Here is a 14,929-nt window from a genome sequence, read left to right as displayed (position 1 = left end):
ATATTAGATGTAAGTTCTAATGGTCAGGAACCTCATACCTCCTGTTCTCTATTACATTAAAGATATATTAATCAGGATCCTCATATCTCTATTTCCCTATTAGATATAAGGTGTAAAGATGAGGACCCTCATACCTCTCGTTCTCTATTTGATGTAATGATCAGGACCTCCTGTTCTATTTTGGATATAAGGTGTAATGAGGACCCTCATGCCTCCTGTTCTATATTAGATATAAGGTGTAATGATGAGGACCCTCGTGCCTCCTGTTCTATATTAGATATAAGGTGTATGATGAGGCCCCTCATGCCTCCTGTTCTATATTAGATATAAGGTGTAATGATGAGGACCCTCGTGCCTCCTGTTCTATATTAGATATAAGGTGTAATGATGAGGACCCTCTGGCCTCCTGTTCTATATTAGATATAAGGTGTAATGATGAGGACCCTCGTGCCTCCTGTTCTATATTAGATATAAGGTGTAATGATGAGGACCCTCGTGCCACCTGTTCTATATTAGATATAAGGTGTAATGATGAGGACCCTCATACCTCCAGTTCTCTATTACATGAAAGAGATAATAATCAGGTTCCTCGGTTCTCTATTTCCTTAATAGATGTAAGTTCTAATGATGAGGAACCTCATACCCATTGGTCCCTATAAGATGTAAGCTGTAATGATTGTGACCCTCATACCTCCTGTTCCTTGTTAGATGTAAGATATAGTGATTAGGACACTCATAATTCCTGTTCTCTATTAGATGTAATGATCAGGACCCTCCTATCTCCTTTCCCTTTAGTTTTTCTATGTTCATGTACAGATGATGACTGTACATGCTGTAAAGGGTGACAGAACAATGTAACATAACGATTGATGAACCCTTTGTAGCTTTGATGGGGGGACTTGTCGCCCTTTCTGTACTATGTATTGTAGAGCAGCTGTGTTCCCCACTGAGATCTTCTGGTCTTCTATAACAGGGTCTCTTTCTAATGACATTCAGAGGATTTCGGGAGTTGTGGGGAAACTGGCAGATGGAATCCGGAAAGAACACGGTAAGGAATTCCTGATGCATTCACTGGACCACCAAATTTCCCTGTGCCATCATGTAGGAAGGGGTTATGATGGACTCTGGACACCCTGCTGGGTATTTCCGCCAAGAAGCTGCTTCCCAAGTCCTGGAACACGAGACCAATGGATATGGCTATACCCTGTTTCCCCGAAAATAAGACCTAGCGTGATTGTTGGTGATGGCTGCAATATAAGCCCTACCCCCCAAATAAGCACTAGTTAAAGTCCTTGTAGGTCTTATTTTCAGGGTAGGGCTTATTTCGGGGTAGGGCTTATATTGCAGCCATCACTGACAATCACGCTAGGTCTTATTTTCGGGGAAACAGGGTAGTAACCCCAAGAACCAGGCAACACCAGTTTTGGAGTACACCAGAAATAGAAATTTTTATTAGAATAAGAATACAGGCTTTTGTACACTCGAGGAGGAGGTTCCCCCCTCCTGATCATATTACCCTAGCAATACAAACTGTAACCAGAAGCATAAATTAACAAGTCATTCAAACCAGCCCAGGTGCCCAGACTTTTTGGCCTCTACAAAAGTGAATACAAAGGACACAGCATTACAAGTATAAACACAGTCTACCAGGGTAGTGTGCTAGTAGACAATAGCGGAGTTAATTGGCACAGTAAACAATGGGTGTAAGAGCCTTAGAAGGCACACTAGACATACTTGCAATAAGCACATTATAGCAAACAACCCCGGACAGGTGGCTTGCTGATGACATCAACAGTGTGAAGCAGTCACTATTTTTAATATGGCAGCTAGGCCATACCTAGGAACCCCTACAAAAGCCTACCAAGACCGTGACAGGGGTTACCTTATCTACATTTAGCTGGGCCCCTCCTTATTCCTCCCAGATGCAATGTCTATCCGATTCCCTTTATGGCTGAGTTGGTGGAGTTTAGGGGGTGTTGTTGGGAGTAGAGGCCAGGCAAGCATTATTTGGGAGGAAGGCTGTGGCATTGTGTCCATGGTGTCCTCCCCCCAGCTTCCCCCTCATGTGGGATTCCCCTTTGGTGGGTCATCCGGCACTGAGCTAAGCCCTGATGTTGTGGGAACAGTTCTTTGTGATGCCAAAAATCTGGGTTCCTGGACTGTGTTAAGCACCTCCAGTTTTTTTATGTGCTGCACTTCAATGTATTGATTTGGAAGCTCTGTTGAATTAAATATTAGTGTAGCGCCCTCCTAGATAGGCGCTAGAGTGAGCGTATATAGTTTCTGGTTTCTCTGCTTAACAGGGAGACTGCTAGGCAAATTTATTGGCTGTCTGCTTAACAGAAGCTGTGAATGTTCAGCAATGTCTGCTCAGTGTGTTCTGGTGCTGCTCATGCTGTCTGGAGAATTCTTACACTGGTCTAGTAGCTATGGAATGTACTGGACAGTGGGTGGAAACCATGCAGATGAGAGCATGAATGCCCATACAGCCCTGGCCAATTAGAAGGGGATGTGCCCCAATGCACGCTGGGTGACTGTATTTATAATTGATGAGCACATAGGAAAATTACATATTTACCTGCCTCTTCCCCTGCTTTCAATGTACACCCGAAGCAGCCGAAGGGAGAGGAAAGCCGACAGCGCTGTGGAGGGGGGGGGGTTTAGGGCACACAGAGGGAATCAGATGTGGGCAGCACAGGGAGGGGGATCAGTGCAGTGGGAAGGGAGGACAATTACAGAATGATGCACTGTGTCTCTGTCTCTCCTTCCAGCAGCTGAAAGCCGATGGGAGGGAGAGGGGGAGAAGCCGGCTTTCAGCTGCTGGTAGGAGAGACACAGACACAGTGCATCATTCTGTAACTGTCCTCCCTTCCCACCGCACCGATCCCCTTGCTGTCTGGGTCCCCTACAGCAGGCCTGGTGGTAAACCCCCCCCCCCAGTCGGAAGTCCTGTGTACACCTCTAGAAACATTTTCACTTAACTGTACCTTTTGGAGAGATTTCCTCTCAATTCCCAATTCCCCCTTGGACATGGCCAGGGAAAAAGACAACAAAGTGTCTAGTTATTTCCTAGTCTATCTGTGACAAAAAAATAACTACTTTGGTCTGTTAATTGCTTTAACTATAATAGGCTCTTGTAACTGGGCCAGTCCTACATGGTCCCCACCATCCTCCTTTCTTACACCTCACTATCTCTTTCTCTTTCAGGCCCTTCTACTCCCTTGTGTGAAACACACTGGGTTCACTATGGCCTCAACTGTTACTATAAGTCTTGGAATGCAGAATCTTGGGAAAATGCCAGAAAAAATTGCCAGCACAATATGTCTGACCTGGTGGTCATTAATGGAGAGGATGAAATGGTAAGAATGCTAAGCACCACTATGGGCAGTTGAGAGGGTCGTGTATAAAAAGGCATTCTGTAAGAACCCTTTCTAAGTATGCTTGAGCTGACAGGGATAGGGCAGATGGGAAAAAACACAGGTCTAGATATGGAGATGGGGTTCGGCAATGAAGGGAATGGTGGAGCCATTGTGCCATTAGTCAACTAATAGATATTAATGTTGTGTAAGCAGCAATCCACATCTACTAAAGGGTTAATCTCCAGGTTCTATGCGATGCTGCTGCCAGAGTACCTGGAGAATTTTCCCAACGCAGCTATGGAAAAATGGGCGGAGGATGTGGGTGATAGAGACAGGAATCAGTGGTCGGAGTTCCTGGAATCGGTCCATGGCTGTTCTTTAAATGTAACCCAAAGACTGTCCCAAGTATATATATTATTAAGGGCTCATCGTACCCCACTTAAATTGTTTGCTCTTGGACTCTGCCCAGGCCCATTGTGTGCGAGATGCAAGGGAGCTAATGGGGACCTGATACATCTCCTTTGGTGGTGCCCAAAGTTGCACCGCTTTTGGGCTGGTATATTAAACACCATCAACAATGCCTTTCAAGTAACTGTCTCTTTTGACTCTAAACTGTGCTTATTGGGTATACTGGATGAGGTTATAACAGACAAATATGTCAGAGAGGCGGTGCCCAGAGCACTGTTCCAAGCTCGAAAGTGGATCTTGTAACATTGGATCTCTCAAATCTCTCCAACTTCAGAGATGTGGTTAGCCAGTATGGGATTAACTTTGAGATATGAGTGCTTGATATATCAGCATAGAGGCAGCCTGACCTGGTTCAATAAGATCTGGGGATGCTGGCTAGCTACTCCTGGCTTGGCTGCATTAGACCTAATTCTTGATAGGCTATTGACTTAACATGGGAACTCAACCGCCTAATGTGTCCTCACCAGTGGCGGCTGGTGCTCAAAATTTTTGGGGGCGCAAACAAACTGAAAAATTCTGAAAAAAAACTGCATCAATTGCAGCCTCACTGTACTATCAATTGCAGCCTCACTGTACTATCAATTGCAGCCACTGTGCCCATCAAACGCAGCCACTGTGCCCATCAACTGCCACCATTGTACCATCAAACGCAGCCACTGGGCCATCAAACGCAGCCACTGGGCCATCAAACGCAGCCACTGTGCCATCAAACGCAGCCACTGTGCCCATAAATCGTTCACAGAGCTGCCGACGTCACTTCCGGTTTCCCTGTGGAACAGGGAAACCAGAAAACAAAGAAACCGGAAATACCCTCTTAACTTGAACAACAAAGCTCCCGCCCGTAGTCATACTACGGGCGGAAGCTGCTCAGGGCTTTGGATTACGCCGCAAAGCAGGTCAAAAGCCTGCAAATGAAGCTCCTCGTCTGCAATCTCTTGATTGCATTGACGTGGCACTTCCTGTAGTGCACTGTGTCCGACGCCCGAACACAGTGCACTTAAAAAACATTTTTTTCTATTTTTTTTTTTAAAGGGGCCTTTTAAAAAAATTTTTTTTTTTTAATTTTTTTTTGGTGACTGCTGTGTGAGGGGGTGGCACTCGTTCGCCCCTATGGATGGGCCACCACTGCTCCTCACCCTTGGAATGAGTTTAATTTAAAGTACTGGAGAATATATATGATGAAAATGTCTTCCTAAACCATATCTAGGGATACATACACTTTGAGATATAACGACTAATGACATCTCAGGTTCAATCTGTTTTATTAACCTGCTTTGGCTATGTACAAGCACATTATTTTACTTTGTATTCTGTGAAGGGATTGTATAAATGTAATACTTCGGAATGTGCGTTGTTTATTGTACTGTTAGGAGTTGTTGATAAACTTTATTCTGATTTCAAAAAATAAGTTGTGTAAGTCCCCAGAAAGATTTTCCAGACAAACATTAGACTGTAGAGAAATCAACAAGCTGATGGCCAGACAGGATGGCAACAAGTCACCAGGGGACTGGCAGGATACGTGGCCGGATGAAATTTTCAGAGAGTTGGGTACAGTCAAGGAAGGAAGGAGCTGGTCAGAGATGTGAGAGAGACAACAAAGTGAAAAAAAATGTATCTGTCTCTCATCCATCTTTACCATCATACTGGCAAAAAAACAATATCTCCCAATCCAGACACGGGTAACAACATGGACTGAAACACACAAGCTGCCACCACTCAAAAAAAAAATGGGCTTGTGGGAGACCCACACTGCAGACACTTGAGGGTCTATTTAGAAAAAAAATTCAATTTTTCACAGCAGCCACCAGTAATTGCCGTATTATGTCTATTACATTTCTTTCCTTTGATCGTCAGCTCCCTCTAGTGGCCATACTGCAGTATTTTCCTGATAGAGGTAATTAAGGAAAATACTGCACTGTGGTCCCTAGATGGTGCTGACGATCATAGAAAAGAAGAAACATATTAGGTTAAATAGGGAGATTAATCATGATATCTGAGCAAATGCCTGAGACGTTCACACAGCAAATAGTTTTTATAACTAGACCCATTGAATTACTACTAAACAAACAATAATGTACAAAATTCTCCTAAGCTGGCAAGTAATTATACTAAAAAGACAAAGGCATGCTCCCCGCACCAATGGCCAATAAGAGAGAATCAACCCTGGTTGGTTATAAAGTATGTCTTGGAAGGAAAAAGCAAACGAGTGTGTAGCACCCTGGTATTAGGCAGGGTTGCTAACAAATTTAGTTATGCTAGGTGGTCATTAACCTGGCTAATTGGTAGTTGTATCCTCTGATTTTTCACCCTAAGCCTGGACCTGCTGCATTTCTCTCTTCTGTCAATAGGTGGCACTGCTGCCTTTGGCATTAGAATGACAAGTCCACAGTGAGTTCAGGTTGTGGATAGACATAATTTCTCAGCCAATCATATTTGCGGCTAAGCATGCTGGGAGAGTCTATTTAGGGGGAATGAGTCAGGTGATCAGTTTTCTATTAGCCCCAGGCTGAGGCCTGGGAGCTGTATGTGAAGCAGCAGCTGAAGGTTAGGCCTAAGCCTATGGCCTCGTTATGTGTGTAGAGGCTCAGCCCAAGGGGAACCTGATCACTGCAGAGGTTCAGCCGGACGGTGAACGGAGTGTTGCCAGAGGTGAAGGAGAAGCAGTTGTCACATGGGACGATCACTCCTGTTACCAGAGGCAAGTGAGAACCAGAGGTGAGAGATAAAGGGGACGCCATTGCCAGTAAGGGACAACTACTTCTGTTATCAGAGGCCAGGTTTGTGAAGTCTGAAGAAGTACCAGAGCAGCCTTTTTCACTAGCCGAGGACGGTAAACAAGTTGGGAAAGCTTCAGCGATCAAGTCAGGGAACCAGCAGGTGAGCGTGGGTGACACTTGATGTGGATTCAGCAGGCTAGCTGAGAGCCAAGCCACCAGGGACCCAGCAGGTAGCGTGGGTGACGTTTGGAGTGTACAGCAGGTTAGCTGTGGAAGACCTCAGGGGATCCAGCAGGAGGCGGGGATATGAAGGTCTGGTGAGAAGACTGGGAGCTCAGTGAGAAAAGCTACAGCGGGAGGCTGTGAGATGGAGACCAGGTCCTACACAATGGGAACACCAAGTCTGGTATGTGTACAGATCTGTGTTGAAGTCAACCTACAAGTTCAGTTGCCATAGGAGACAGCAGTTCTACAAATACAGTGCTGCAACCAACTTAAAGGCCCTCAACCTGTACAGCTGTCTGCCTATTTAGTCTCGGAGTCTGCCAATTGCTATTACATCTGCCTAAGGGTGTTCAGGCCCTAACCCTCTCTCCCCCAGTTCTTGTTAAGAGACAATAAATCTCTTTTGTTTGCATTCAAAAAGTGACTGGTGCCCAATCATTCTATCTTGCATTATACCCACCATGCCTAGTAACCCACTCTACAAAGGAGGATGTGAGCTCTCCCTGATTCTGGAGGTCACCATTAGGGCTCTAGAGGTCAGGGCCCTTGCTACAAGTGTATGTGTATACCTATGGGATGGGAAAGCGTATTGATTCTGTAGGAGAGCAGAAGATAGAAAGGTACCCCAGTAAAGCAAGTGTCTCTTGTTGGGACCGATCGTGGCGATAGATTTTTTTCATGCGGGTCACTGTTCTTCTTGATTGACGCTGGATTTACATTGGGGGACATGCTTTTATTATTAATTTATTTTTTAAATAAAGAATTTTATTAAAAACTTTCTGAGACATGGTTGTTAAGGACGTGGCGGCCGCCTGCTCCTAAACAACCAGCTATTCTGAATGAAACAAAGTGCTGAAGATACGAAACTAATTCCGAAAACAAACTGGTTGCTTTAACGAATGAATGCATCAGAAATTAAATTCTTCAATTAATGAATGCATTCTAAACGAAACAAAAATTTGTGGCATGCACATGTCTAGCTTCTGCTCATGCAGTTAGATATCAAGCTCGCTGATTTAAGTTAGGCAGTCAGCTTATGCACAAGACAACCTACCATTGTATGCAAATGTGTTTGCACTCATTTCTTTATGCTGGAGCAAACTGGACCACCATGCTTAACCACTTACAGACCGGAAGATTTTTCCCCTTCCTGACCAGGCCATTTGTTTGTGATACGGCACTGCGCCGCTTTAACTGACAATTGCGTGGTCGTGCGACGTTGTACCCAAATGAAATTGACGTCTTTTTTCCCCCACAAATAGAGCTTTTTTTTGGTGGTATTTGATCACATCTGCAGTTTTTATTGTTTGCGCTATAAACAAAAAAAGAGCGACAACGTGGCTCTTCACCATGGCATATTCACCAATGCCAGGAGCCTGGCGGACAAGATGGGTGAACTAGAAAAACTGTTGTACGAGGAGGATTTGGATTTTGTGGGAATTTCAGAGACCTGGTTCAACAGCTCTCATGATTGGCTGGCAAACATTCGAGGGTATACCCTTTATCGCAGGGATAGAGAGGGTAAAAAAGGGGGAGGGGTATGCCTATATATCAAGAATAATGTACAAGTGAATGTGAAAGATGACATCGCTGAGGGAGCTAGGGAGGAGGTGGAATCCTTATGGGTAGAGAGCTCCAAAGGGATGAAGCTTAGAGGAAAATAATACTGGGAGGATGCTATAGGCCCCCTAACCTGAGGGAGGAAGTGGAGACAGATCTCCTATCACAAGTTGGATTAGCAGCAAGGATGGGAAGTGTTATCATAATGGGGGATTTTAATTATCCAGACATAGACTGGGCGGAGGGAACCGCGCATTCATTTAAGGCTCGCCAGTTCCTTAATGTCTTGCAGGACAATTTTATGGGTCAGATGGTAGACGCACCAACTAGAAATAAAGCATTACTTGATCTACTGATTACCAACAATACAGACCTGATCACGGATGTGGAAATACAGGTCAATTTAGGTAACAGCGATCACAGGTCAATTAGTTTCAGTATAAATCACACAAATAGGAAACATAAAGGGAATACAAAGACACTGAATTTCAAAAGAGCCAACTTCCCTAAACTACGTATAAGCAAATAATCCAAAAGACCGCGCTAAATTAGATGCAAGTACTGATAATAAATAGTGAAATGTGATAAACAATCAATATAGAAAGTGACCACAAAATATTGACAATGAAAAAATATTGATAATTAGAAAATGTGAGAAAAAATGAAAAGTCCCAAATAAAATCAAATATTGAACACCAAGTATTAAAAGTGACTGAAAAAAATAAGATGGTCAGAGGAAAACAAGTCCTTAGGAGCCAAGGCAAATTAAAATGGTGATCTCAAATGCTCATCAACAGACACCCAGTGAGAAATCCTCCACCTTAATAGATGCACGCTTACCAGAGGTAAGCCAAAAATCAGCTTATCTGCAGATATCCACTTAGGGGGAAGCGACACCTCCAATCTCCTCACAAGGAAGGGGTAGACAGGATAACTCCGTCCGGTGGATTCAAACGATAAGCAGGGAGGACCCAGAGAAATAAAGAATAATCTCCATAGTGTAAATCAGTTAGGAACCATTTATTTAGACAAAGGAATATTGCACTTACATTAAAACCACGAAACATAAGCAAATAGGAAATAAAACAGCCGGCCGGCCTGCATGCGCCCGTTCAGGACGAGAGGAGATGAAAACGATGACGTCAGCGCGTCAGCCTTCCGACGTACGTTTCGTCCAATTGGACGTCGTCATGGGAATGGGCGACGCACTGACTCATTGCTACTTATAGATCTGATCACAAAACCATGCCTCGTTCTGAGGCTCAGATGGCGCCACCACAACATCCTCTTGAGAAGCAGGAAGTGTGTGCGGATTATCAATACAGTGGGAAAGGGATTTACCAAGCCCAATTTATAAATATCTTAACGCCGAGAAAATTTTAATAATCTTAAAAACTCTAACAGGTTGATCAAATCTAAAAATAAATAAAAAAAGAATAAAAAACATTGAGGAACGATAATTAGAAAATGTTCTACTGTGCCATCTAGTGGGGCAAACAGGAACTACAGATAAACTCTGTTAAATATATTTTTATATATATATATATATATATATATATATATATATATATATATATATATGTATATATATATATATATATATATATATATATATATATATATGTATATATATAAAAGAGGGGAAACTGGGCGTAATCCTTAAATGTACAGGTACACAGGGCATGACCAGGCCTCTTCACTATATAATGTAGGTGAAAGACCTGTACCCTGAATAATTAGAAAATATGCCCAAAATATATTGATATACAATGTGATATAAAGTTGAGGGCCAAGCAATCTCATTAATGATATTAATCCAAAAATCTAACGAGAGCCTTAAATAATTTCTCCAATTAATAATGTGAAGATATTATGGTTAGGCCACCAGAGGCTCAGAGCAAGTTCACAAAGAATAATGAAATATAAATCCCTAGTTAGAAATATCTAAAACATCTCCCCTGTGTAGTATGGACAGATATATGTTATTAATATACAAACCCTCCCCTCTCGAAATAAATAAGAAAAATATAAAAAGTAATATAAAAAGGTACATTAAAAAATTGAATGGCAAAAGTCAACCAACAGAAATGTTGTTCATGAGTTGTCCAAAAAGGCATTCGGATCTACCTCTACGTTAAGCCCAAAAGGGGTGTAGCACCTCAATCTGTATATCCAGGCCATCTCAAGCCTAGAGATCCCCCGTATCACAGACCCCCCTCCAATGTGGGGTGTATCTGTCGATACCGAGAAAGATGGTCTTGCTAGGGTCCCGATTGTGAACCTCGAGATAATGTCTGGAGACCGGATGTTTAGGAAAACCCGTTAGGATGTTGGTAATGTGCTCGTTAAGTCTTACAGAGAGGGGACGTTTAGTCCTCCCCACGTATTGCAATCTGCAAGGACATTGGAGAAGATAAACAACACGTTCAGTGGAGCACGTAATAAATGATCTAATTTCAAATTCCGCCAAGATGCTGGTGGAAACAAACTTATGTGTTCTTCTGTGTACCCATCCACTAAGAGAGCACACCCTGCACTTCCTACATTGGTAGAAACCAATCAAATACTCAAAGAACCCCCTCTTAATAGGAGGAGGGTCCAGAACATTAGGGGCCACTCTACCTCTAAGAGAGGGGGCACCCTTATATACCACATGTGGCTTAGCCCGAAAAATGGTACCCAGTACATGGTCATTCTTAAGGACATGCCAATGTTTCCTGATCAATTTAGCTGCATTTTTATGCTGTAAAGAATAGGTGGTAATAAAGGGGACCGAGGGCACCCTATCAGTATTGGGTGCCTTAGTCTTCAACAAAGTACCCCTATCAATGGTTGCCACTTCTTCCAGTGTATTTATAAGGGAAGCCTCAGGATAACCCTTCTCAAAAAAACGCTCTATAAGAATATCTGCTTATGCTAAAAACTCTCCATAGTCAGAACAATTGCGTTTTAGGCGTATAAGTTGGCTTTTCGGCACGGACCTCAGCCAGGCCTCATGGTGGCAACTATCAATCGATATATATGAATTCCGATCTGTGTTTTTAAAAAAAGTAGCCGTAGTAAACTGTCCATCTTTGACGCCAATCTTAAGATCCAGAAAGTTAATCTCCGTTTGACTGGCTTCATAAGAGAGTCTGATACCCCGATTATTATCATTCAGCTCCCTCATGAACATATCTAGATCCTCTCGATCCCCATTCCATAGGAGGAGGATGTCATCTATATACCTAGCCCACAGTACCACCTGAGGTCTCTGTTGGGCATAGATGACATCCTCCTCCCATAGGGCCATGAAGAGGTTCGCCAGGCTGGGGGCATACTTAGCCCCCATGGCGACCCCTCTATCCTGCCTATAAAACTGGCCCCCAAACCAAAAGTAGTTCCGAGTGGCTACAAAGTGAAGTAATTGCATGATAAAACATATTTGTTCATCAAACAGCGAAGAATCGCGCCTAAGGTAATATTCTACTGCAAACAACCCCAGATCGTGTGGTATCACTGTATATAATGAGGTGACATCTGCTGTCACTAGCCACCAACCTGGGCCTGGGGTGTAATTGGAAAGTAAGTTGATTACATGTCAGGTGTCCTTCAGATGTGATGGCTTCCCAGTCACCAATGGCTGTAAATAGAAATCGATATACCTGCCCACCTGGGACGAGATGGAATCAATCCCACTAACAATAGGACGTCCCGGGGGGCAGGTAGGATGCTTATGGATTTTTGGCAGGTAGTAGATGACCGGGGTACGTGGGGCTCTTGGTACCAAATAGGATTTCTCTTTACTGTTTAAAATGCCCTGATCAAACCCAAACTTTATTAATACCTCCAGTTCTTTTTTATATTGAGCCTTGGGGTCTGACCTAAGGGGGGTATAAGTATCACGATCCCTCAGTATATTGGACATCTCAGTGAGATAATCCTTCCTATCCAAAACAATAATACCACCCCCTTTATCCGCTGGCCTAATTACTAAATTCTTATTCTCACACAAAAAATCATAACCGGACTTCAAATTTTTGTTGAAATATACTCTCTTGAGGGGTAATAGTTCTAAATCTCTGAGGACTAAGTCTTTGAATACCTTCAGGGAGGGAGCCACAACCCCCGGGGGATTAAAGAGGGAAGCATTTGATAACTCAGAATGGCGGAACTTGTTAGGGCCCGTCACAGTATTTGTTATGGGATTGGAGGCCATATATCTCTTGATATTAACCTAACATACAAATTTATGTATATCAATATATGTTTGGAACTTATCAAGACCCCGAGGGGGTGCAAATTTAACACCCTTATTAAGTAAGGATTTTTCAGAGTCACTCAAGGAGACCGAACTTAAATTAAATATCCCATCACTGGTTACGGTTTTTTCCTTTTTTGATCGCAATCGCCTCCCCCCTCTAAATCCTCTCTTTGGTCTGCCGGCCTTTTGGTGCCCTGACTTGGCCTGTGAAAACCCCATTGCTGGTGATTGGAACTTGAAGGACCAGGTTTACTCCCATCACCAATGGATCCCCCCAATCCGGGGTAAGGCTGTGGGGCTACACCAATATATCCTTCCATATTAGTGGAACTGGTGGGAGGGCCCTTAAGGTCCCTTAGGGGGTAAAATTGGTTAGAGGTGCTGATATTGTATTCCGGATAGCCTCTTCTATTACTCATAGACCCAGGATTTTGAAACTCACGTATCTGTCCATCATAATTGCCTGATCTAGAGCCATAGTCAGAACTAGGGATGAGCTTGGAGTTCGAGTCGAACTCATGTTCGACTCAAACATTGGCTGTTCGCAAGTTCGCCGAACAGCGAACGATTTGGGGTGTTCGCGGCAAATTCGAATGCCGCGGAACACCCTTTAAAAGTCTATGGGAGAAATCAAAAGTGCTAATTTTAAAGGCTAATATGCAAGTTATTGTCATAAAAAGTGTTTGGGGACCCAGGTCCTGCCCCAGGGGACATGGATCAATGCAAAAAAAAGTTTTAAAAACGGCCGTTTTTTCAGGAGCAGTGATTTTAATAATGCTTAAAGTCAAACAATAAAAGTGTAATATTCCTTTAAATTTCGTACCTGGGGGGTGTCTATAGTATGCCTGTAAAGGGGCGCATGTTTCCTGTGTTTAGAACAGTCAACAAAATGACATTTTGAAGGAAAAAACTCATTTAAAACTACCCGCGGCTATTGCATTGCCGACAATACACATAGAAGTTCATTGATAAAAACGGCATGGGAATTCCCCAAAGGGGAACCCCGAACCAAAATTTAAAAAAAAAATGACGTGGGAGTCCCCCTAAATTCCATACCAGGCCCTTCAGGTCTGGTATGGATATTACGGGGAACCCCAGCCAAAAAAAAAAAAAAAAAATGACGTGGGGTTCCCCCTAAATTCCATACCAGACCCTTCAGGTCTGGTGTGGATTTTAAGGGGAACCCCGTGCCAAAAAAAAAAAAAAAAAAACGGCGTGGGGTCCCCCCAAAAATCCATACCAGACCCTTATCCGAGCACGCAACCTGGCAGGCCGCAGGAAAAGAGGGGGGGACGAGAGTGCGGCCCCCCCTCCTGAAGATGAAGGAAGATAGAAGAAAGAAGAAGTATTTAAATAAAGGAATTGTCAAAAACTGTCTCTTGTCATTTTTAACATTTTTGACAGTTTTTTAGTGAAATGGTAGGGGTACTTTTGTACCCCCTTACCATTTCACACAGGGGGGGGCCGGGATCTGGGGGTCCCCTTGTTAAAGGGGGCTTCCAGATTCCGATAAGCCCCCCGCCCGCAGACCCCCACAACCACCGGCCAGGGTTGTGGGGATGAGGCCCTTGTCCTCATCAACATGGGGACAAGGTGTTTTGGGGGGCTACCCCAAAGCACCCTCCCAATGTTGAGGGCATGTGGCCTGGTACGGTTCAGGAGGGGGGGGCCGCACTCTCGTCCCCCCCTCTTTTCCTGTGGCCTGCCAGGTTGCGTGCTCGGATAAGGGTCTGGTATGGATTTTTGGGGGGACCCCACGCCGTTTTTTTTTTTTTTTTTTTTGGCGCGGGGTTCCCCTTAAAATCCATACCAGACCTGAAGGGCCTGGTATGGAATTTAGGGGGACTCCCACGTCATTTTTTTTTTAAATTTTGGTTCGGGGTTCCCCTTTGGGGAATTCCCATGCCGTTTTTATCAATGAACTTCTATGTGTATTGTCGGCAATGCAATAGCCGCGGGTAGTTTTAAATGAGTTTTTTCCTTCAAAATGTCATTTTGCTGTCAGACTGTTCTAAACACAGGAAACATGCGCCCCTTTACAGGCATACTATAGACACCCCCCAGGTACGAAATTTAAAGGGATATTACACTTTTATTGTTTGACTTTAAGCATTATTAAAATCACTGCTCCTGAAAAAACGGCCGTTTTTAAAACTTTTTTTTGCATTGATCCATGTCCCCTGGGGCAGGACCTGGGTCCCCAAACACTTGTTATGACAATAACTTGCATATTAGCCTTTAAAATTAGCACTTTTGATTATTCATGTTCGTGTCCCATAGACTTTAACGGTGTTCGCGTGTTCGAACGAACTTTTTTCCTGTTCGCATGTTCTGGTGCGAACCGAACAGGAGGGTGT

The 14,929-nt window shown here is 43.6% G+C and overlaps 1 protein-coding gene across 1 annotated transcript in view; it reads left to right on the top strand.

Annotated features, from left to right (window-relative positions):
* LOC141128829 (uncharacterized) overlaps nucleotides 1-14,929 on the top strand; it is a 73,615-nt gene that overhangs the window by 48,633 nt on the left and 10,053 nt on the right. Inside the window, exons 9-12 of the mRNA XM_073616382.1 lie at nucleotides 104-286; nucleotides 373-649; nucleotides 885-1,048; nucleotides 3,208-3,359. Of these exons, the coding sequence (XP_073472483.1) occupies nucleotides 104-286; nucleotides 373-649; nucleotides 885-1,048; nucleotides 3,208-3,359 (776 nt within the window). The remainder of the gene's footprint in view (nucleotides 1-103; nucleotides 287-372; nucleotides 650-884; nucleotides 1,049-3,207; nucleotides 3,360-14,929) is intronic.

Source organism: Aquarana catesbeiana, linkage group LG01, assembly GCF_042186555.1.
Source record: "Aquarana catesbeiana isolate 2022-GZ linkage group LG01, ASM4218655v1, whole genome shotgun sequence".
Taxonomy (NCBI): domain Eukaryota; kingdom Metazoa; phylum Chordata; class Amphibia; order Anura; family Ranidae; genus Aquarana; species Aquarana catesbeiana.
This window is presented reverse-complemented; position numbering and strand designations above follow the sequence as displayed.